General features: G+C 40.8%; 1 protein-coding gene across 2 annotated transcripts; it reads right to left on the bottom strand.

Annotated features, from left to right (window-relative positions):
- Positions 1-681: 681 nt before the first annotated feature.
- On the bottom strand, positions 682-23,407 carry LOC134793666 (uncharacterized). Of its 2 annotated transcripts, XM_063765317.1 has the most exons (15): positions 22,839-23,406; positions 15,140-15,252; positions 14,686-14,848; positions 14,293-14,443; positions 13,899-14,071; positions 13,505-13,599; positions 10,436-10,649; positions 9,895-10,102; positions 9,639-9,788; positions 9,386-9,552; positions 9,067-9,164; positions 8,227-8,367; positions 4,322-4,589; positions 2,576-2,702; positions 682-2,357 (listed from the first exon to the last, which is right to left on the bottom strand). In XM_063765317.1, exons 1-15 carry the CDS (start codon positions 22,903-22,905, stop codon positions 2,231-2,233), a joined length of 2,262 nt encoding a protein of 753 aa, XP_063621387.1. In that variant the 5' UTR covers positions 22,906-23,406; the 3' UTR covers positions 682-2,230. The 2 variants fall into 2 exon arrangements, with proteins under 2 accessions (XP_063621387.1, XP_063621395.1); XM_063765325.1 differs by lacking the exon at positions 2,576-2,702 and having other exon boundaries at positions 22,839-23,407.
- Positions 23,408-23,611: the final 204 nt, after the last annotated feature.

Below are 23,611 nucleotides of genomic sequence, written 5' to 3'. Positions count from 1 at the left end.
TACAAATATCGGCCAGTGAGAAAATTGGGTAAAACGAAGTGTATTTAAAAATGTTAGTGCAGGGCAAAAAGATACCTATTCAACGTAAATCGTTTACTATTTTGTTGCTATATAAAATCTATCCGCTGCAAAAAAGGTACCTAATGTTACGCGAAATATTGATCTCTGTAATCGCCTAGCGTGTGGAAAGCTTCAACGCAAAGGTTCTTTATCTTAAACATATTATGCACGAGTTGAACTATGAATGACCGGGCTGCGCCTAGTTCAGATCCGGTTCGAAGGACCATATTTACTGTATACGTTTACACTTTTGTACAGCGAGCTGCAAAAGTACATGACCAGTTTATGAATGGAATTCAAGCATAAAGTGGTCATGCACTTTTGTTGCTCGGCGTACAATTACAATAAGTGTTAGACGTAAGTATGATGCGTATTTTGTTTAGTAAATTATAGTGCAGTGTCAACCTCATTGCTCCTTAGTAAAGGAGATGAGTGATTATCGAATACCGGTCAAAATTTTCGAAGCGATGTTCCAACTGACTGGATATATCCGTGATGTGATAATACTGATGTCGGTTTTTAAATGTTGTTGATTTTACTGAATGTGTAAAGCTATTTATTTTATTATGCAAGGAAAAATGTAAAAAATAGGAGGAATTTTCAAAGAATAAAAAGAATATAAAAACACGTTATTTTATTTATTAAAAACATAACCTCCAACAATTCACAACACTTTATTTACTTATGTATTAATTTAGGTAAATATCTTCAATAAAGCACTCACTAACAAATGAACACATAATAAGGAAATTCAACTACTTACTTTGCATTATTGCAAGAGTTTACTAAAATACTTCTAGGTAAATAATAAATTAAAAATGGTATAACTACTACTTTTTAAACTATTTACCTAATGTTAATGAGCAGTCGTCTTAGCTGAAACAAGGCGTTTTGGAATCTCATTTTACTTTCTGGAACGCATCATTTTAGCTTAGGGGCTATTCATAAATTACGTCATTTCAAATTGGGGGGGGGGGGTCTGGACATCGGATGACGGTAGCATGAAGTAGGAGGAAATGGGGTCATTTGAAGCATGATTTTTGGATGATTATTGGGGGGGGGGGGGGGTCAAAAATCGTCAAAAATCGATGACGTAATTTATGGACAGCCCCTTAGTCGACTAACACAATTACCTACATAAATCTTATTAGTAGCTTTTGTATTTTAATAAGGAAAAAAGTATGTATACAATACAATCGCACCGAGTTCTTTTCACAATCTTATAATAAAGCTTGCAAAATGATTGTACCCACTAATTCAATGACTGCATCGGTCAACAGTATGAAATCCTGAGCTTGAGTTCTGTTTGAATCTACTGAATGTCTGCGTATTTTTCTTGCTGAATTCTGGAACTTTCCATTGCTAAAACATTTCATAGCTCACTTGGTGCTCTTCGCGTCAAAGGTTTAAATAAATAAGCAAGACCTGACAAAACCAACATCTGTAAAAATCTGCCCATATGAAATAAATAAGTAACCTACATTCAGATTTTGAATTATGTAACCAACAAGGACGACCTAAGCATTTAATTGTCATTTTGTATAGTATGAATTTTTTCAAATGATTTTTACGCCTAAAGACCCTAATAATTTTTAAACAATAGTAGATTGTTAACCAAGGGATGAAAGGCACTCATTTCTGCCGAGGTAGTTTGGCGCTCGAACGCAGTAGTGAGTGCGCCAATAGTCCGAGGCTGAAATGATGCCTTTCACCCGAGTTAAACATTCTACTTATCATTTCGAATACGAGAAAAGTAAAACACATGTGTTTTTTTTAAAACATGACTAAGTATACATTTTTATAGTTCCCGTTGGCAAAGCAACAATGTCGTTTAAAAAGCAACTGTATCGTGATAGCATTAAGGTTCAAATTTATGTAACAGCTCACACGAGTTAACATGTTTTGATAATGTAGGACGATCGACCACCTCAATGTAGGCGAGCCCTCATATTTATACATAGATTTGAACCTTAATACTATCATGATACAGTTGCTTTTTAATGGACATTGTTGCTTTGGCACTTGGCTAATACGGGAGCTAAACCGCTCGCATAAAAGAAACAATAGCTTTTAAAAGCTTAGGTTCTTAGGCGTAATAAAAGTCATTTGAGAAAAAGCATGCTATAAGTCTAGCCCTATAAGACCTAGATAAGTACAGATTTGGTCGCCATTATTGCAGCACGTCAATGTTCTGGTCGGGCCAATGTACCCGCCGGTGTGTCGACATGGAATCGAAGCCAACGTTGTCGAAGGCCTGGTAGTCCTTCTGCATGTTCATCTCGGCCAACTTGCGGTACCTGATACAAACAAACAATTAATCAATAAAATAATCAATCTTATATAATAGCAGATGTTAAAGCTATTCAGAAAACGTGATCTTGCCAAGTGAATTCATAAACGTGTTACTTCCATTGATTATATTTTTGGATATTAGAAAACACTTTAAAGAGAGTTATCACACCTTTTAATGCACATAGCATTACACGTACATCCAAAGTGAAGGCACCCAACATACCTCTTGACGAGGACGCAGCATCCCAGCAGCAGCAACACCTGCACTGCGAGCCAGGCCAGCGCCAGCGCCACCAGCAGCAGCTCATGCACGCACACTAGCCCGTTATCCAACTCGCGCGACTCCTCCGCTGTGCACAAACAAACATTATCAAAATATCTTGCATACATATGGATTCAGCCAGCCGTGGCAAAAAGTGCTACATGTTGCAGGCATATTGTGGTCGCGCAAACAATTTTTGGCCTTTGACTTGGACGACCTGTCCCATAGAAAAGTAAAATCTTCTTTATTTTTCTAATCACAACACGATACCATATGGCTTAAACGGTTCCCCACATTTTTTTACACCCTGTACACTTATATTAAAACGATATATTAGCTACCTACTACTGAAAACAAAACCTGTTCGTTCTTGAAATTTAACTCTATTAAAAGTCAGTAATGCAGACCCGTGTATTTTTCCGATTTAGCATGATAGAACGATTGTTATCGCATTAATAATGATTCTCATAATGATTTAATTGTGGTAATCAACGGAGTGCGACTGTTACGTGCCTGGACGCATTAGTTGTTTAATGATGTTATACAAGATGCTCAGTCGACCGGAAACCGAGGCCGTCGAGTAAGACATTGATTCTATTTATTTCATAATCATATCATATCATATCATGAAACGTATACTTAGCTATTTGTCCTATTGACATCATTAATCATATTTGCACTATTAATAAGGTTTTCACTTCTCATGCTCAAAAAGTGCACCTTTATGTCGTGCGTAGACGACATAAAATCGCATTTTATGCTCTAGAGCATAAAGTAAAATCATCTATTACGACCCTTATTGACTTAGCAATAAAGTCCAAATTCTGCCATACAAACTGCCAGCCCTGCCGGCGCGCCCCCGACCGGCGCTCTCCCGATCGGCGTGCCCCGCGCCTCCGACCGGCCCAAGAACAATTTTCTTTAGTCTCGAATAAATACGTTAAAATAACCTAAAATATTTGATTTTTTGGTTATTTTCCTCGCAATCGAAGTGAAAAGCAGAGTGTACAACAAGGGCATAAATGTCCATTTTTACCCTCGTCTACTATTTTGGTCTTCGCTTCGCTCAGACCAAAAAATTGCCTCGGGTACAAATAGGTCACTTTATGCCCTTGTTGTACAATCTACTATTAATCTTGTTTTCCTTCTAATTAAGTCTGTATAGGGTAATTCGCCAGTAACTGGCCACCAAACAAGAACACAAACTAAAAATGAATTATATTTATCTATAAACAAAATTCATTTTAGTATAAGGTTTCAATAACGGCCAACCTTCAATAACGAGCCACCTTATACTAAAATGAATTCTGTTTATAGGTAAATAGAATTCATTTTAGTTTAGGATGGCCAGTTACTAACAGGTGGCCAGTTACGGGCGAATTACTTACCTAATATAAATTCCAATTGATGTATCTCTATGCAGCAATAGGTACAGTGCTGAGTTCGGGTAAGTTCAGCGAAACATAAATAAGATAATACAGGGAGCTCTGATGTACACTGGCGTTCAAAAGTGCATGGAGATGTTTTTAAACCGTAGGTACTATTAAGGCATTACGGTCTACATCTATCCATGCACTTTTGAACGCCACTGTACCCCTTAAATTTGATTAAATTGTTGAAACAGCCTCTGAGAATATGTCTGCGGTTGCGTCTAATTCCCCATCTATAGTTAAGTATCTATCTATATGTATATAAGTATGTACTCACGTATATTAGACCGATGGTCAGCTCGGACCATAGTGTCAGCGGACACCACATCCCCGGAACCGACCACCATCTCAAGTTCCAACGGCATGCGTCCGGCGCCGGCGGGCGGGCACGGCGCCGCGCCGCCCTGCGCCACCACGCCCCACGCGCCGCCCGCGTGCCGCGCCGGAGCCACCGACGCCGGCACGCCGCCGCCGTCGCCGTCTTCCCAAGAGAACGTATCGTTGGTCATACGGGCTTGGCGGGCTGATGGCTGGATGCAATTCACCTGGAAAATAAATGATGACTTAGATACGACGATATGACGAGTTTCGAATGTATAGGGCCATTTTCGTTGAATTATGTGCAGCGAGCTGAATGCCATTAATAAAGTCTGAATGCACTGTGTGTACTTTTAACGGCAGGTTAACAGTTAATTTCGGTCAAATTAAAACTAAATACGTTTCGTCATAAAACTGGTTCATCGTACGCTGCGGATGACAATCGTTTTACGGTTGCCATTATTCCATGATAATAATAATAATTAAATAAGCGCATTCGCCTAATACTATTAGCGATCAACCGATTATAAAGTGACCTATGCAAATGGGTAGGTATCACATGCGTCTTTATAATAATGTTCAATAAGTAATTGTTCATTATTGATATTGCGGGGGATGTAAGGGAGAACAAATATCACCTCAGTGCTCCCACCAACCTCACCTGCTCGTGGTGCATCCTGCCAGACAACAGACGAGGCTCTGGACCGACTGATGGCGGTATAACCATTTGTAAACAAGCGTAGCAAAATCCAACAGACCAGTGTCGGGCAGCAGTGACACTGGTGCGATATGTTACGCTCTGCGATCGCCAACCCGCCTGCCCAGCGTGGCGATTATGGGCAAAGCCTCCATGGAAGCACACCAAAGACCACGGCCCCCAGTTCCCGGTTGCCCTGTCGTCCGGGACCATGGCGGCGGTCTCGGTAACGGTAGGGTAGGGGGTGCGAAGAATCGCCGGGTGACGGAAGGCCGCCACAAACAACTGACCTTGGCGACGTACAACGGACGCACGCTACGGCTGGATGAGCACCTGGCACAACTCGAAGAAGAACTCGGAAGGATAAGGTGGCACATTCTGGGACTATGCGAAGTCCGAAGACAGGGGGAGGACACAGTAACCCTCGAATCGGGCCACCTTATGTACTTTCGAGAGGGAGACCAGCTATCCCAAGGTGGCGTAGGGTTCCTGGTAAACAAAGCCCTCTGTGACAACGTCGTAGAAATGTCGAGTGTGTCGAGCAGGGTTGCGTACCTCGTAATTAAGCTCAATGAGAGATACAGCCTCAAGGTGGTACAGGTTTACGCACCGACCTCGACACACACGGACGAAGAAGTGGAAGATATGTACGATGACATATCGAAGGCCCTACATCGCACCACCAAGGCCCACTTCAACGTTGTCATGGGTGATTTCAACGCTAAAGTGGGAGTACAGAATTGCAGCGAGTCGGTAGTAGGATCCCATGGTTTTGGTAGCCGGAATCATAGGGGGCAAATGCTTGTCAACTTCCTTGAGAGAGAGGGGCTTTTCTTGATGAATTCGTTCTTCAAGAAAAAGCCCCAAAGGAAGTGGACATGGCGGAGCCCCGATACTATGACAAAAAACGAGATCGACTTCATCATAACCGACAAAAAGCATATATTCAGAGACGTCTCAGTGATCAACAGGTTCAACACCGGTAGTGATCACCGACTTGTTAGAGGCTCCCTGAATATCAACTATAAGCTCGAACGTGTCCGTTTGATGAAGTCCAGGCTCCGACCTAGCCTGCTCCAAACCATGGTAGGATCTGAAGCATTCCAGTCGAACCTGGAGAACCGATTCGCTGCCGTGGAAACCACAAATGCCGTTGACATAAACCAGACCCTCAAGAATGTGGTTGGAATCCTCAGGGATGAAGGTACGAGATTTTGCGAAGTGCAGCGTAAAGCCGGGAGGTCGAAGCTTTCGGAGGAAACCCTCAGGCTCATGAAGGTACGACGGGAAGACCCACCTGCCACTTCGTCAGAGCGACGGGCTCTAAACAAGAGGATTGGCAAACTAGTACGACGTGACCTCCGGTGCGCCAATACACGCTTCATTGAGCAAGCGATTGAGCAGAATCGGGGGTCAAAAGTTTTTGTCCAGTCCCTTGGAAGAAGCCACCTGACGAAGCTGACCACAACTGGTGGGGCTGTTGTATCGTCCCGGTCGGGGATTCTCTCTGAAATCGAATCCTTCTATGGCCAGCTATACGCTTCGCATGCATCTCAACCAGATCCCGAAAATGAGGATTCTAGAGCCACATTGATCCGCCACTTTACCGAAGACTTGCCAGAAATCAGCACTGACGAAATCGAGATGGCCCTCAGACAGCTAAAAAATGGAAGAGCCCCCGGCGAGGACGGCGTTACAACTGAGCTTCTGAAAGCGGGAGGCAAACCTGCACTGAAGGAGCTCCAGAACATCTTTAACGCCGTTCTCTTCGATGGGAGAACTCCAGAGGTGTGGAGTAGGAGTGTTGTCGTGCTGTTCTTCAAAAAGGGAAATAAGGCCCTATTGAAGAACTACCGACCCATTTCGCTCCTAAGCCACATCTACAAGCTGTTTTCGAGGGTCATCACGAACCGCCTAGCACGAAGACTCGACGAATTTCAGCCACCGGAGCAGGCCGGATTTCGAGGAGGATACGGCACCATAGACCACATCTTCACAGTGCGGCAGATTATACAGAAGACTGAAGAGTATAATCGGCCCCTGTGCTTAGCATTTGTGGACTATGAGAAAGCCTTTGACTCCATTGAAGTTTGGGCTGTTCTGGATTCCCTGCAGCGATGCCAAGTCGACTGGCGATATATCCAAGTGTTGAGATGTCTGTACAACGCAGCTACCATGGCCGTCCAAGTCCAAAACCAGCAGACTAAGGCTATCCCCATGCATCGTGGTGTGAGACAAGGGGATGTGATTTCCCCCAAATTGTTCACAAATGCATTGGAGGATATGTTTAAAACGCTCGACTGGAAGGAACATGGTATTAACATTAATGGCGAATACATCTCACACTTGCGATTTGCGGACGACATCGTCATCATGGCTGAGACGTTGCAGGATTTAGAGCATATGCTGACCGGTCTAGCTGATTCTTCTCAACGCATAGGTCTCCGGATGAATTTGGACAAAACGAAAGTTATGTTCAACGAACGCGTTGCTCCGGGACCTATTGCAGTACAAGGGGCTGTTCTCGAGGTTGTTCAGGAATACGTCTACCTCGGGCAAATACTGCAGTTAGGAAAGAACAACTTCGAGAAAGAGTCGAATAGAAGGATACAGCTGGGCTGGGCAGCATATGGGAAGCTGCGTCGAGTCTTCACGTCATCAATCCCACAAAGTCTGAAGACAAAAGTCTTCAATCAGTGCGTCCTACCCGTGATGACATACGGAGCCGAAACGTGGACACTCACGGTAGGACTGGTCCATAAATTCAAAGTCGCTCAGCGAGCTATGGAAAGGGCTATGCTCGGAGTCTCTCTGAGGGATCGTATTCGAAATGAAGTCATCCGTCAGAGAACTAAAGTCGTCGACATAGCCCACCGGATTAGCAAGCTGAAGTGGCAGTGGGCCGGTCATATTAGCCGTAGAACCGATAACCGTTGGGGTAGGCGAGTTCTGGAGTGGAGACCGCGCATCGGCAAACGTAGCGTAGGACGCCCTCAGACTAGATGGAGCGATGACCTTCGCAAGGCGGCTGGCAAGAGCTGGATCAGAGTTGGCGCAAATCGTGCTCAATGGCGTGCAATAGGAGAGGCCTATGTCCAGCAGTGGACGAGAGTAGGCTGTTGATGATGATGATGATGATGATGATATTGCGGCCAAGGGATACACACCGGCTCGCAAGTTTTATCGCAGAACCGCACCATCAGAGCGAATCGAACGACGTGTGATGTGGGGAAGCGGAACGCCTTGAACCGCGCCGACAGACGCTGCGTGCCACCCGACACGCTGCGTGTGAACGCGGGGAAGTCCACCTGCAACGGACAAATTTCATTTCATCTCACCAATCGAAAAAAAAGTTATAGCACTCTAAAGTCTCCCTCAAGGATCTCCAAAACATTGGTTGCGCGTTACTCTTAATCGATTTCTCGATCCACCTTTTCCTCACGTTCGCGAGAATCTGTGTGGCCAGCGTGCACTACCTCTTACTCTTAGCAGCTCTTAGCGCTTAGCGATGTTAACTATATCTTTTTATTGGATAATCCATTATATTCTGTAAATGAATATATGGAAATAACATGTAATACAATAAATTTAATGTAATTAATTTTTCTATTGACCTGTATTTCATTTGACGATCATTATGAGATATCCATGCTTACTGTATTGACATTGTTTTTTCATTTTATATTATTTGGCATTGTTAAAAAAATTTAGTTAATTAATTGATTGCTTATAATGGTTTTTAAATAGTGTATTGCTTGACATTTGTATAATTATAATCAATTGTTATTTTCCTAATTGACGATCATAATATAAATTCGTATAGATTAGTGTTAAATAATTTATATTGTAATTTCATATTATGAAATAAATAAATCTAAATCTAAATCTAATCTATACATTGGTTCTCTTGCGGATCTCCTCATTTCTCGCCAAATCATTTTATAAAAAAAGCTGGAATTTAATCTTTTAGATTTTGGAATAGGACCAATAAGTAATTTAAATTTTACCTGGCCGGTGGGACACCCTCTGCTGTCAAGCAACAGGACGGAGCTGTCCCCGAGTCGCGACGAGGCCACTAAGTGGTAAGCTTCGATCTCGGCTTCCTCTGCAAATAATTCATAAAAATAGATTAATATTTAAATAGATATATTTATAGATTGTAATGTGGTACGTCCCACAATAAAAAAATGAAAAAATATTTAACATTTAAATACATAAAAAATCTGATCTGGGAAGATTGATTCTACATACATGTGCTTGAGGTCCGCAAGGATATTAATCTGATGAACTGATCCCAAAGATATTCTACAAAATTGTATGTCACACCTGTGGACTCCATGCGCAGCTCTAAAGGCTCGCCCAGCGAGACGGCGGCGGCGGGCGGTGCGTCTTGCGCTACGCGGACGACGTACATGGAGACGGGTGCGCCGCCACTGTACACCGTGCTAGCCGACGCCGGCAACGGTGCACCACTACTCGGCTCGGATGGACGCCTAAAAGATGCCATATTAGACTGCGTATTATTATTTACCATTGATTCTGAATAATTTACCTAAACACATTTTAAATGTTTGCATACCCGGTATCCTTCACAGCGACGGCGGCGTTGACATGTTTTGGCACGGAGGCGGCGCGCTCGCCCGGCGAGCAGCCCACTCGCACCCATCGATCACCCGCCGTTTGGATTATTGGATTGTTTTGGATCATAACCATTACGTAGGCCATCGTTCTGAAAAAAAAAGATCTAGTTTAAAATACACAAATAATAAGCCTTGCATTCTGGCACTTAACTAACAAGTATATCAGAGGGACTACATACTAGCTAAAACTCTCACCTATTAACGACTCCGCTAGGCGTATGCGATATGGCATGCGCGAAGTTAACATCGCAATCGCCATACAGTGGTAACTTGAGCCGGACGGCGCCGCCAACGCCGCGCGCGCCGCAGGCCTCGCCGCGACCCGGCACGTAGATGCGGCCGCGGAACTGGCCGCGCGGGCGGTACGTCACTATCAGCGAGTCATCTGAGCAGTCCACGCTTACTGTGCAATAGAAAATATATATTGAGCTATCAGCAAGCAACGGGCTTATGTGGGTCTCTTAAACGTTGTTATCTTCGGCTCCGTCTCCGCAGTTTATTCTTGACCAATCTGTATAGATATCATGAAGTTTTGCAATTAGGTGCATTCGCATTGTCAGAGGCTGAGACCGAGACCAAAATCATTGGTAACGACTAAATTAACACTTATGTACGTAAATACGAGTATACTGTACTTATGTTAACCGCGACGTCTACCACACCCTCGCCAAGCCTCTTTGAGCTCGGTATAAACAGAAAACAAACAAATTAAATAAAAGCTTGTAGAAAATATTACTATTAAGACAGATCACACGGCGATAATACACAGCCTGAGCTGCGCGGCGAAGCAGCCACGAGCCGGTGGACACCAGGTCCTCGGAGTGCAGATCGCAGAGGCCTCGAGCGCCGGGACCGCCAGCCTCGCCGCGCCTGCCGACCTCGCCCTCGCGAGGCAGCCACGTGAACCCGCGGCATACGAAGCGAGTTTCTGACTCGCAGGCGCTCTTGCACTGACAATCCAATTGGAAATGTTACATTGGTGTCTAAATAAGGATGATGTAAATATGCAATTAAATGATCAAGTGATTTTCTGAAAAGTATTATTACACTGAGAGAAAAGTATAACAAAAACACACTTAGAATTACAAAAAAAACTTAATCCGGGGACAAGGAGAGTCAACTAATAGGAACAAATTGACTTTTGCAATTTCTATTAGTTCTTGCTATTTCTATTATCTGTTTGTTGAAATTAGATTTAGGATTACTGAGCTGTTTGTAGAAATAAATAAACTTTACAGAAATAGTGAAACTTCCATAATTATTACTAAACTTCATTTGTGACGTTCCACGGGAAAAGGTACCTTATGAGGGTTTCTAGTTTCGGAGATATTAAATGTTTTGTAAAGAGGTGAAAAAATGCTTAATTTTTTTTATTGTGTGATCTGAAACCTTAATGCCTAACGTTTGTTTACCTGTTTTTATTTTTGTTATAAGTTAGTTATAAGCCTAGTAATGTCGTCTCAGAGTTTAGTAGAAAAGGTACCTTATGGAAAAAAGATTGAAAATTCCCAAAAAAACTAGTCAATACGGGAAAAGAAGTTTGGTAGAGAACTGTATTAGCATTCTGCAAAACTAATTTGATAATTTCAGGTCTGGTTGGGGCGCCTCGCAAATATTATAACCGTACATAGACCGACATCACAAATCCAAGTAGACTGCTATTATACCAAAGTTACTCTCGTCAAGTCTTTCTTAACTAGAATAATCTTCATTTGGTTTGGTCGCATGCAGTAAATCAGCCATTGGTTTGCTGAAAAATGCCAATACCCGACGCATTACCTTAAGGAATATCTGAGGTCATTGAACCTCAATGCCGCTTATCTTCAATAGCAACCGAAATATATTATTGATAAGAAATAGACGATTTATACCATCTTAACCCCAAAATATTATTAGTTTATCCTAACTGTTCCATCATCATCATGCCTCATCATGTAACTTGACCACAAGGTACCTTTTCATTACATACAAATTATTGGTCTTTTTTAAGATTATTATGACGAAGAACTAATTAAATTGGGGGCAGTTTAATGTAAATTAATATTTTCTATTCATAAAAGATAAACTATAATATGATTGATATTTTGTAGTGATGTATTATTAGATTTATTTCCATAAGGTACCTTTTCGTAAATGTATGGAGCAAATACTGTTATTGTTATGTAAGTTTAAAGTGGCATAAGGGGTTAAATATAGTATTTAGTTGGGGTTTTAGGATTTATTTCATTTGAATGACAGAATTTCTTTCATATGTGCTCAGAAAAATTGATTGTGTGTCACATTAAAAGTAAAAATATTCAATTTTGTGATTTTATATGAAAAAGTCAGAAAATACATTTTCACCTCTAAATCGGTATTGTTTTTTGCTTAAACTGTCTGTCAGTGTCGTTTTCTAATAGATAAAATTTAAATCTTGAGAGCTCATTGCAATCAATCGTGAAAATGAAATAAAACTTTATTTTCAAGAGATTGGTTAGTATACACATAAATCAGTCGATATCAAAAGTTTCTATTTGCATTACAGAACAAGTCGCAATATTTTTTTAATCTCAGATATATAAGGCATTATTATTTGTAGTCAACTATGTAACTTACTTCAGGAACATAGTTTTTTAGGCGGCTAAACTTAAAACTTCTCTATCGTAAAGTTGCTCATTTCACAACATTATTTTCAAAAAATCATATCTCTGTAACTACGCAACCTAGAAGGTTGATCTTTTGTGTTATCGATAGCTTATTTATTGTAGATTACTGGGGTATGCATAACTCCATACCCGCCATAAGGTACCTTTGACCGTGGGACGTCACATTTTTTCCCCCAGTACAGAACTGTTTTTTAATTCCTGGTGATGATTTTTCTGTCAGTGTATAAGTTAGGTACCTAATAAGTCTTAGAGAGTACTATACTTTTAATAATAGTGCATTTATATTTTTCACCTGCATTCTTGTTATTTTATCTACTCACCAATTAAAGGTATAAAAATATCAAAGAAATAAGGAACGTACACGTTAACTTTTAATAGTTAGATATCCTAAATCATTGAAAATTTTAATACTTAAAACCTACCATCAACATCAAGTAAACACATAAGTGATAAGCAAGAAAGGTGAATTTTATTATGTAGTAAAAATAACAAAACCAAGTATTTTAGTCCCAAATTACCCATAAAGTTAATCCTATACTAGAAAACCATTGTGTAACAACTTTAATAATGCTCCTTCGCTTCGATGATATGATGATGACATGCGCATATTTTCCCCGATCACATAATCATAACCATGCTGCCAGTAATTCGTCGAGTAGATAATATGCTCATTATGTTAGTAAGTTGTTTGTTCGTGAGTAGATAAGACACATATTTGCCTAGGTACAATCACTGTAAATTGCTTTGGAAATACCTAGTTTTACATGGAAGTCTTTGTTGAAAAACTAAATGTAAAGCTGGATAAAATGGCTAAGAAAGGAGTTGGTGCCCACTAAGTACTAAGTAATAGGAAATATAGGAAAGGGAAGCGGAATAGGTACCAGATATTTTGTGTGTGCTTTCAATGAATAGGGACTTCCGACCAAGGTAAAATGGCAGCGATTTTGATAGCCCAGACATGGGCGTACGTAGCATTTTTTAAGGGGTGGGGCAGAAGTAGGGGAGGCTGGGTACGTTGTAACAGGGTACGGTTGAAACAGAAATTCTTAGCTTATGGTCAGAGACCAGGGTGGGGCAACTGACTGTGCAAGTGTTATTTGAAACGTCCAACTTCTATGAAATTATGACATTAAATATAATAGGTACAAACAATAACACACCTCATCTTTGGTGAAGTTTTTATAAGTAAACTCGACGTGTTTCAGCGTTTGGTTGTAATATTCTTCGTAGGAACATCGGTCTATCTTCTTTGGATCTGAAAATTTTAAATGTACGTACTTAACATAACCCCTTAAAATAAGTAAATTAAATAAAAAAATAACGCTTTTTTTTAATACCGCGATATTGCCCAGCTTAACTTAACTGGTATAGGCACAGGTACCTACTGGTAACTGAAGTGAAAAGCGAACGTTTGGTTTTAGAGCCTAAAGAAATTAATCAAAGGTTGTACAGTGTATATGTATACTCAACGGAATGTACTTTAAATAACAGTCCCAATCGTTGCACTTAAATTTCCACGAAAACTTTTGCTTGTGTGTACCTGTATATACTTACAGTCGTGCCTGCACTGGTTCTCCACGTAGAACGTGTAGTAGTTGGCAACCCTGTAGGACTCCGGCTCGGTGAACTTGTCTTCGGCGTTGAGGATGCAGTTGCCCAGCGCCGAGTCGGAGGCTTTGACGGCGTCGGCGTCCAGGGCGCCTTCGGGGCTTACCCATTGCGCCGACCTAGGAAAAAGTCGGATTATGTAGGTCCACCATTTATGTGATGCGGTTGGAATCAATGTTATTCAGGTAAAAGGTTTAACTAAGTGCGTCTGATATATTTTTGCAAAGATCGACCGAAAAAAAAACATTCAATACCTTTCTGTTCCTTTTGTTTCTGTGTTTCCTTTTCCGGATAGATCTGATAGCCCCTTATGTATAAAATTGATGATAAGATAACTAACCTGTAGAGCTGCTCACCCCCTGTGCCCAGGACGAGCGCGTAGCATTCCCGCGCCGTGGTGTTCAAGACCACCTTTATATTGCTCTCGGAATGCAGGTGGTACCCCGGCGTGGCCTCCACGGCCCACCACCGTTCCGCGCATCCTTCGGGCACTGGGCAACATAATAATATTAAGAACTGTAGAGCGATAACAGAGACACGGTAAGAACACATTTCGTGCCTTGAAGTTATGCATAGGGTCGAGTCGGGAACAGTGGCTAGGATTTTTTCGGACACTCAAATTATAAAGTACTTTGGTTATTCATCTGTCCCCCTGCATTATTTGCATTGTGTGCAACTACTAAACCAGCACCTGCGAGCGTGCCAGCGACCATTGAAACAAATCTATACTCACATATCGCACATATCTTCTTGAAGTAAGCCACATCGTTGTCCGGTCGGAGTACTTCTTCTGTTTGCTCAGCAACGCCGTGACAGTGCCCCCGTGAGTAGGCGACCACAACGCCATCACACACTGGCAGCTCGCGGCAGCGCGCCAGGCACGCTCCTGCCAGCGACTGGCAATTTAAACAACCAAATTGTTATATTTTATTTAAGTAAATATTACACGCCTGTTATAGAAATCAGCGTGGTAGCGAGTGTTTCTTATGGAGAACGGAAAACCTTGTTTGCTGACAAGTGATAAGGGTTAGCTCTTTCATAAGTTCACGGGACGGGACAGTCATTTGATGGCACATGGAAAACTGTGCCGTACCGACTATACTTACTGCTAACTGCTACTGCTTACTGCTTGACTATAATGCTGTTCTTGCCCACTGTCCGCAGAAGAAACAGTACCTATTAATTACCTCTTCTTCGCCGCTTGCCGCGTACACGAAGACTGGCGCAGCCTGGTCCGGGCTCGCGCCCGACCAGCGCGCGAAGCTCAGCGCCTGCCCGTTGCGGCACTGCCCACTACCCTCTGAAACAAAATAGTAAAGAAGTGTTAACGCCTGGGTCACGAAACGCATGTATTTCTGAAGCACACTGTCGCTTGGCACCATACATTGATTAAGACAATTAAGACAAATACGGCAGTATTGGCGGTCGGCGTCAGCGTCGAGCGTTCTTGGTAATGGGTGGCATTTCAATCGTGGCATGTTTTCCCCTAGTTCGTGTATGGATTCAGAGTACTAGGTAAGGCAAATCATAACCTTACTTTCATAGCCAGAATAAAATAACTCAATACTAATTTGCAATGATTGAAGAATATCGGTGTAGTATTTTTAGGTTAGTTGCGTTCTTTTAGTCTAATATAGTTTACCTATGCGTGTAGGATTCCAAAATGGGTACTTTCTAATTTCGTCATTCCCGTCTTTCGAGCCGTATGCCAGTCAAGCTACAGTCATTTCACCCCCAATAACTTTCAAACGTCGGACTGAGCTAACTTTGCATGGCATTTGCAATGTCATCATTAATGTCAAATTTCAATGAAAATATGGCGTTTATAATGACACTCCCTTACTTTATGTTCAAGGACTCAGTGTTCAGAAAATAGGTGCAGTCCGGGAGACTTGCCCAGAATGCCCAGGTGGGAGATTTGAACGAGTAAAAAAGCCTACATTTAAAGATTATCGCCAAAAAACACCCATCATTAATTAAAAATGCGTATTATTAACTGTCATGTTGGAAATATTTTACTTTGTAGTTGTAAGTCTTTTGGTTTTATACGTACGGGACCCTCCATTGAGTACCTATGCGATATCTGACATTCGCTTGGCTTGGCCGTCATTTTAAAATAAATATTAAGAACCAGTTTGCATAAAATGATTCTAAAAGCGCCAGGCAGAAGTTACGCATAATTAGCCATGTCGTCACCGCCAGTCCCACTCGAGATTGCCAACGTTTCGCAGGATTTTGTTTAGTACATACTTAGGTACTTCATAATTTTGGATCAAACGCGCCCGAAGGTGAGCTTATAATAATTTAAAATTTGCAAACTAAGATAAGGAATCCAAAATGCATCCTTAATTGGTTATCTTTCTGGGGAGGCGAAGCTTAGCCTAAACAACAACAACTAATACCTAATAAGAACTATTGTTTGTCTCATTACCTGCTTTTACCCTTTTTATTAAAAGAATCCTAAGTGCATCGTAATTGGTTATCTATCTCTATGTGAGGCGGAATTTAGCTCGCTCGTAAGGATAGAGATAATTTTTTTCTGAACTGGTTCACCGCAAATGTCCCTAATAGTATAGTCGCCTTCAGATATATCGGAGCGGCCAAGATGCTCAAAAATATCTGAATACGCCTCTATTGGTCAAGAATAGCACTTTGAATGAAATTTACTGTTCGTTTTCTAAATAAGAATAACATTTTTTTCTGAAGAGTCCATTTAATGTGTACAGATGAAGGTGCTCAGCGTATTGGCTGTATTCCTGCTGTCCCTGTTCCTCATGGTCCCACTAGCCGAGGGAGAGAAAGACAACAACTCCACTGTGAACGCAGCAAAATGTCCCGAGGGTCAAGCGTGGATGATCAACAAGTGTGTACATTGGCACACGCTTTTCCGTTGATACAACTAACTACAATGGGGGTTACTGGGGTGGGGCTTAAAAAATGGTTACTTAAATGCGTGATATAAATATATTGTTTTCTTTATCCGTTAGGTTTTTATAAATCATATTTGAAATAAACCTGTTAACTGTACTTTAGTAGAAGGATACGAACTATTCGCGTATTGTAACTTAAAAAAATAACACATGAAAAAAAAGTACTTATTATAGTTTAGGTACTGTACTATTTCCGAGGCCAGCTCGCACTTGGCCTTTTTTTCTAATTCTTGTTCGTTTTCTATTAAGAATAGTTTATAAATAGTTCTGCCGACGTTGCAAAGGAAGAAAAAACAAATAAAAACTTTATCATTATCAATCATCATCATCAATATTCATTTAAAAAACTCCGAGTGCGTTCCATGATTGCAGGCACCTGTTCCACCGCCGCGCCGATGCATGTCACGCTTTTCCTTAGGAGCTTTAATATAGGTACAGAGTGATTTTATTATGTCTGACCATACTTTTAGGGGTTAATATAAAGGGATAATGAACAACTTTTACTATGAGTCCAACCCCGAAAACGAAAAAAATGCTCATAATAATAAATAGGTACTACCACAATAAAGTGCCCGAAAATCTTCATGTTTAAAGTCTGTAGAGTTCTTATTAATGCTAAAAAAACTAAGCATGTGTCGCTTTTTCGTCGTCGGTGACACTGATGCCGTCTTTAGCCTAGCTCTCGTCTAGTCTACGCCATTACCTACTGATTGTTAATTTATAGGATTATCCTCGAATACAAAATTATTTCATCTAATCTAAATAACCAGCTCAATAAGGATAATCTCAATCGTTTTATGAATAGAAATTTGTTAATTATTTGGTCGAATTTAAAACATTTCGCAGTTTGTTTCGTTAGTAATATTTTTGGATTTGAAGCGATACAGACGTGCCTGAAAGGTGAGTTTGTAGTTTGTAGCACTGACTTTTTGTGAATAGGTACTGTGTGGAAAAATTAAAGGGCCCTGGAGGGAAATACCTCAAAACCTTAAGTTAGCTCATTTTACTTAAAGGGGACATTCTTTTATTTTTTTAAAGAAACAAAACTTTTTCAAAGATTTTTTTTATTTGCTATGGATTGTTATAAGCTAACTTAAGGTAAATTGTAACTAGTTCTTTACATGTTTCTCTTCTGTGAGCACCATATTTTGTATACAGATGAAGGTGTTCGGCATTATGGTGCTACTCCTGCTGTCTCTAAGCACCACCGTGTCCTCGATCTCACCCACAACAATGAAACCCCTTTTAGACCTGCAAAAGTGCCCTCAAGGTCAAAGGTTGGTGAAATCAAAACATGAAACACGAGTATGTGTGCCGATACCGATGAATCACAGGCATTCACAATAATATGGAGTAGTCATTTTCATTTGTAAATATACATAAAAAAACTATGATGCGTTTTTGTTACCGAACGATCTTCGCTTGTTATTCTGGGGTTTTCAAACTAGTGTACGTACCTACAGGCAACTACAGGGTAGGCAGCCTGGCGTTGGCGAGAGCATATTATGACAAGTAACTGGTGACTCTGACTCTCGGCGCGATTCGGGAAATACGTCTTACGTGTTTTGAGAAAATCTTGATAAAAATGTTCAGAGTCAAAAAAACGCTTTACGTTTTATAGTTAGGTTTACAATCGTCCGTAAGATAGGGGTGGGGTTATAATAAGTAGGTGTACGACGAAGCACCCCAGTGACGTAATTGAAAGTAGGTACCTATGTAAATACATAGTAAAAAAACTTTTTACCGACCGACTTCAAACATATCAGTTGGTAACGCATAGACTTAAAAAAGGATAATATTTTATTTCATCCTTTTTGAAGTCGGTTTTCTTTTTTTTGTAATAAGTTTTTATTTTTCCATTTTTAGTTTTAACGCATTGTTAAGAGCGCGACGCATGAATGAAAAACAAGATCATGTTTAACACTAAATTCGTATTTTCTCTAGTCGGTCTGGAAAATTATAATTCCTGTCACTACACTAAATCATCCTCCGCCCCGCCACTGATCCAATCGCTCAACCTCACAGCGCATCAACCCCTGATCCAGGAACTCCTCGACCCTGAACCCGCAACCCTTCAACCGCCATTCCCCGACCCCTTAATCCATGAACTCCTAACCCTAACCCCCGTTCAGTAGCCTTACCAGCTTACCACGAGTTTGACATTGATATATTCGCTAGCGTGTGTGTAACTTACTTTCTATGCATCTCGCTCGTACTAACATATTAGTGCGAGCGATATGCATAAAAAGTAAGTTACGTAGACTTTAGTGAATATGTCAATGTCAAACTCGTGGTAAGGCTTCTGATCGGGGGTAGTGTCGAACTCATGGTAAGGCTACAGTTGCACTACATCTAATTGGTGGTTTTCGTAAGCAAATGCTCGAGTTACTTTAGAAAACACCGAGATCACTTACACGTGCCTTTAAAAATTGAGGAGTTCCCTCAATTCCTCATGGATTCCATCATCAGACCAGACCCAAAAATAATACGGAAACACCTTGGAGGTAACTTCTTCCAAACAAAAAAAGGATTACTCAAATCGGATCACAGGTGCCGGAGTAATCGCTGAACATACTACATGAAAAAATCATCATCATTATCATCAAAACAATCATCATCATCAGGTCTACTTCATCAAATTGGTGGTTTTCGGGAGAAAATGCTCGAGTTGCTTAAGAAAACACCCAAATCGCCATGCATGTGCCTTGAAAAATTGAGGAGTTCCCTCAATTCCTCATGGATCCCATCATCAGAACAGAACCAAATTAATATGGGACCAACTTGGAGGTAGCTCCTTTCAAACAAAAAAGAATTACTCAAATCGGACTACGGATGTCGGAGTAATCGGTGAACGTACATAGAAAAAAAAAAGAACATAGCCACAACCGAATACAGAGAACCTCCTCCTTCTATGAAATTGAAGTCGGTTAAAATAAAAAGCAGATGTTGGACCAACTCTGCAAAAAGAAAGTCCATCATCATCATTTGCCGTATACCGCACTGTTTTGTCGTGTACGGAGTAGTGTAGACGTCACTAATACGGACAATATCTTGCGGGCAGAAGTTAGTCAAGTGATAATACAGTATAAGTAGTTGACCGAAGCGTAGCGAAGGTCTATGTTTTGACTCGGGCATTTTGCTTTCGTATGTCCAATGGACATTGTCCATCCGGATGTTCTCCTCTAAGGGTCACAATTCTCAACCGATTCTCGTGAAATTTTGTGACCAGATTTTATGATTAAATAATTTTTTATGTCAATCCAGTTTTTGGAAATTTTTAAAAATGGCGGAGTCGTGATACCTCGCTCCTAAACAAATAGTCGTATCAATATCATAAGAGTTTTTTTCTTTTTGAGATATGTTTATAGATTAAATGGCCAAAAATTCAGAAAAATTTATTTCGCTGGTTTCGGAGGTATTTATTGAGATATTTAATTTTAACTAATTTTAATTTGAGAATGAGTAGCTAAATTTCGTCAGCTTATCTAAGAACAATTTGGCTCAGTTTGTAAACGTTCGCTTTTTTTTGTTTGCACAGAGAGTCTGGGTTCGATCCCCAGTATTTGTATGCTGGGATATAACTTTTTTTTATTTTTTTACACTTTAATTTCGTATTGTTTTTTTTTAATTTACTATATTTAAAGCTCTTAGCACCATGTTATTTAAAGCAGGCATTGAGGTGTATCTGATGAGGCGGCAGCTGCGGTGGTGTGGGCACGTGTCTCGGATGTCAGAAGACAGAGTGGCGAAGCGTATCTTCTTTTCAGAACTCCAGAATGGTAAGCGTAAAAGCGGTGGCCAGTACTTACGATATAAGGATGTTCTGAAAAGACATATGAAGAGCAGCGGCCCGAATGGCGGCGCCTCATTAATGATAGAGTTAACATTTTTGAGACGGAACGCCGCAGTGAGCTCGACAAAAAACGTGATGAGCTTAAGGCTCGGCCGCCAACCTCAATTTCCTACAACTATGTAGGTGGTGTGCTGACGTGCCCAAAATGCGCTCGAGTATTTAGCAAGAAGATACCTAAGAGCGCATCAGAGAGTGGATCAGCTACACTCTAATAACACGAGCTAAAAATTGCCTAGTCCAGAGCACACAGTCGCTGGGGCCGAAATCGGTCAGGAAAGCATCATCATCATTTAAAGCTCTGCTCGCGAGGTCTACAGCTCACAGAGCCACTAGTGTATAATTAGTCCATAATAAAATAAACTGAGTCTTAAGTCTAATTATCCGAGTTCACGGCGAACAAGCGTACATCTAGCGCAGCTAATGATCCGACGAGAGCTGGGTTGCATGTCAGCCAGTGACATCGTTTCCTTGGGTAGAAGCACAGACAAGACATCCTCCAGACTGAGCATAGTAGCTCTACCCTTGCTCTACCCCGTCTGCCACAAATACGGTAGTTTTACTCCATTTTCGAGTCGAAAGTGTCTTTGTGTGACGTACGTGTCTTTGAACGGACCAATCACGGCACGGGACCTCGCTCACCTCGTCCCCCGCAACCCCGTATTTTTGGCAGCATCGGTTTTATGAAATAATTGCTCTAAACTCCGTCTAGAGGATTCCTAGTCTATGGGTAATAGAAGCCATGATGACAAGTGATAACCGTTTGTCGACCAACCCCAATCGAAAGTAGAAACAGATGCAAACGAATAATCACATAATTGGGTCAAACAGATCACTGTGTTATGTCTTTCCTGTAGACATACACAAGAGTTAAGGGCTATAAAGGTTAATTTTCTTATTTAACCCTTATCCACGTGAAAAGGTCCTTCTTTTATTTAGAGAACTATGATAAAATCATTACCTACATGCCCACAAGCTGTTAACTATTGCCCACAGGAGAGAAAAATGTGCTGTTCGCGATAACACACTAGTTTTCTCTCCTGTGGGCAATAGTTAACAGCTTGTGGGCATGTAAGTAATGATTTTATCATAGTTCTCTAAATAAAAGGAGGACCTTTTCACGTGGATAAGGGTTAAATAAGAAAATTAACCTTTATAGCCCTTAACTCTTGTGTATGTCTACAGGAAAGACATAACACAGTGATCTGTTTGACCCAATTATTTTGGTAGTACATTTATCTAATCTAATATCTGGCTGGGTCAAACACAAAGGTCACTTCTGTGGACAATATACATTAAAAGTTAACGACCCAGGTAAATACATATCACGCTTTTCTTAAAATTGACGTGTTTAGTAGGTACTGAAACAATAATATATAACTACTTACCTAACTATCTCGCCTGGAAGGGTGCAGCGTAAAAAATATAGCTTTAAATTCTCTGAACTTTGTCGACGATGTCTACAGGAAAGAAGTTGCTTATACAATAAAATGTGTATGATACCCATCTTCTTGATAGGTAGGAGTTATAGATCGATGCATTAGCAAGATGATCGATGTACTAATTGAAATGCGTTAGGTACTGAACTGACTTGCGTTACGTGCAACGAGTCTTGCTCTTGATGGAGTATGTTTTCATATTGTGATACATATAATATAACCACTTTTTACTGATCAAAGTGGCTCAAATTGAAATTAACCCCTTACTTAATATTAGTATATACCTACCTAATGAAAATATTTATAGACATTTTAATATTTTTATTCCAGTATGTAAGTATGGGTAGGTACTTATTTGAATATGAATAAGTACCGGCCCCTAATGTCGCGTAAGTATAGGTATTACTTAAATTAAATGATACATATAACTGAGAGAACAAATTAAATTATTGTTGACTTGCTATTATTTTAAGTAGTCACACTATAACTATATACAAATTCAAAACTGAAATCGATGTCCTATGGCGTTGCGTCAACTGCAAAGTTGAAGACGCCGGTTCGAATCCAGCCTGGGCCACTATTTCACGGGCTCGATCACTTTATCTTTAGTACTTATATGACATCTATTTCCGTTAATAACCCACACTGTAAAACAATTTTCACTTACCATCAAAGTATTCCATGAGCAGAACCACAACAAGCACTAGCCAGCGCTCCATCTTGCCAGACTCCATCCAGCCACAACACTGTTGGCACTAGATCATAAGACACAGATCTTACTCCAAAACCACATAGTACATTTTCGACGTGACTCAACACTGGAAAACTTGTAGGGACTGAAGCACTTGTGCAATTCGTTATAGCTTATTGTAACCGGGCCGCAGCTGAACTAACATAACCATCGCGTGTGTGGTCAGGTTCCCAACTAGAAATCAAACGTATTCAACTCCAAAAACAGGGTTTGAGACTGAACATGATGAGTGTAGCGCTTTTGTATTTATTATACAAGATGTACACTGTCAATAAAGTCACATTTTAAATTAAATATCTATTGTTAAGTCGAGTCGCGTGATATAGGCGCGAAGATCGTGAAACTCCTTGCCTCGCCGATGTGTCTTTAAATTTCGTTTTAAAAGGATATATTCTCGTGAAATTTAGTCTAATCTAGAAAGTTAAGGGTCTTGTCGGGAGTAAGCGACGTAGCGGCGGCGGCGCGAGCGCTGAAACTACCTGACTACGACACTACGAGTAGGTATCTACGCCTCATGAAGTGCAGCAGCCGTGCCCCGCCGCGCGACCTTGCAGCTCATTATGCCTTTACTACAAGTTACAATGGAATGACGCGACCGATAGTGAAACCGAACGATGATATGACAGCGCCTGATTTACTATCGTTGAGTCGATCGTTGCAAGCCAGCAGAAATGTGGTACCTACTTATA

Source organism: Cydia splendana, chromosome 1 (assembly GCF_910591565.1).
Source record: "Cydia splendana chromosome 1, ilCydSple1.2, whole genome shotgun sequence".
Lineage (NCBI taxonomy): Eukaryota > Metazoa > Arthropoda > Insecta > Lepidoptera > Tortricidae > Cydia > Cydia splendana.
Note: the sequence above shows the minus strand (reverse complement) of the source record. Positions and strands in the feature narration are given on the sequence as shown.

Excerpts from the sequence above, each read along its gene's own strand:
- LOC134793666 (XM_063765317.1), bottom strand. The coding sequence starts at position 22,905 with ATGGAGTCTGGCAAGATGGAGCGCTGGCTAGTGCTTGTTGTGGTTCTG. Across the intron at positions 14,849-15,139 it reads CGGCAAGCGGCGAAGAAGAG|TCGCTGGCAGGAGCGTGCCT; the intron begins GTAATTAATAGG and ends TTAAATTGCCAG. Across the intron at positions 14,072-14,292 it reads GGGGGTGAGCAGCTCTACAG|GTCGGCGCAATGGGTAAGCC; the intron begins GTTAGTTATCTT and ends ACTTTTTCCTAG.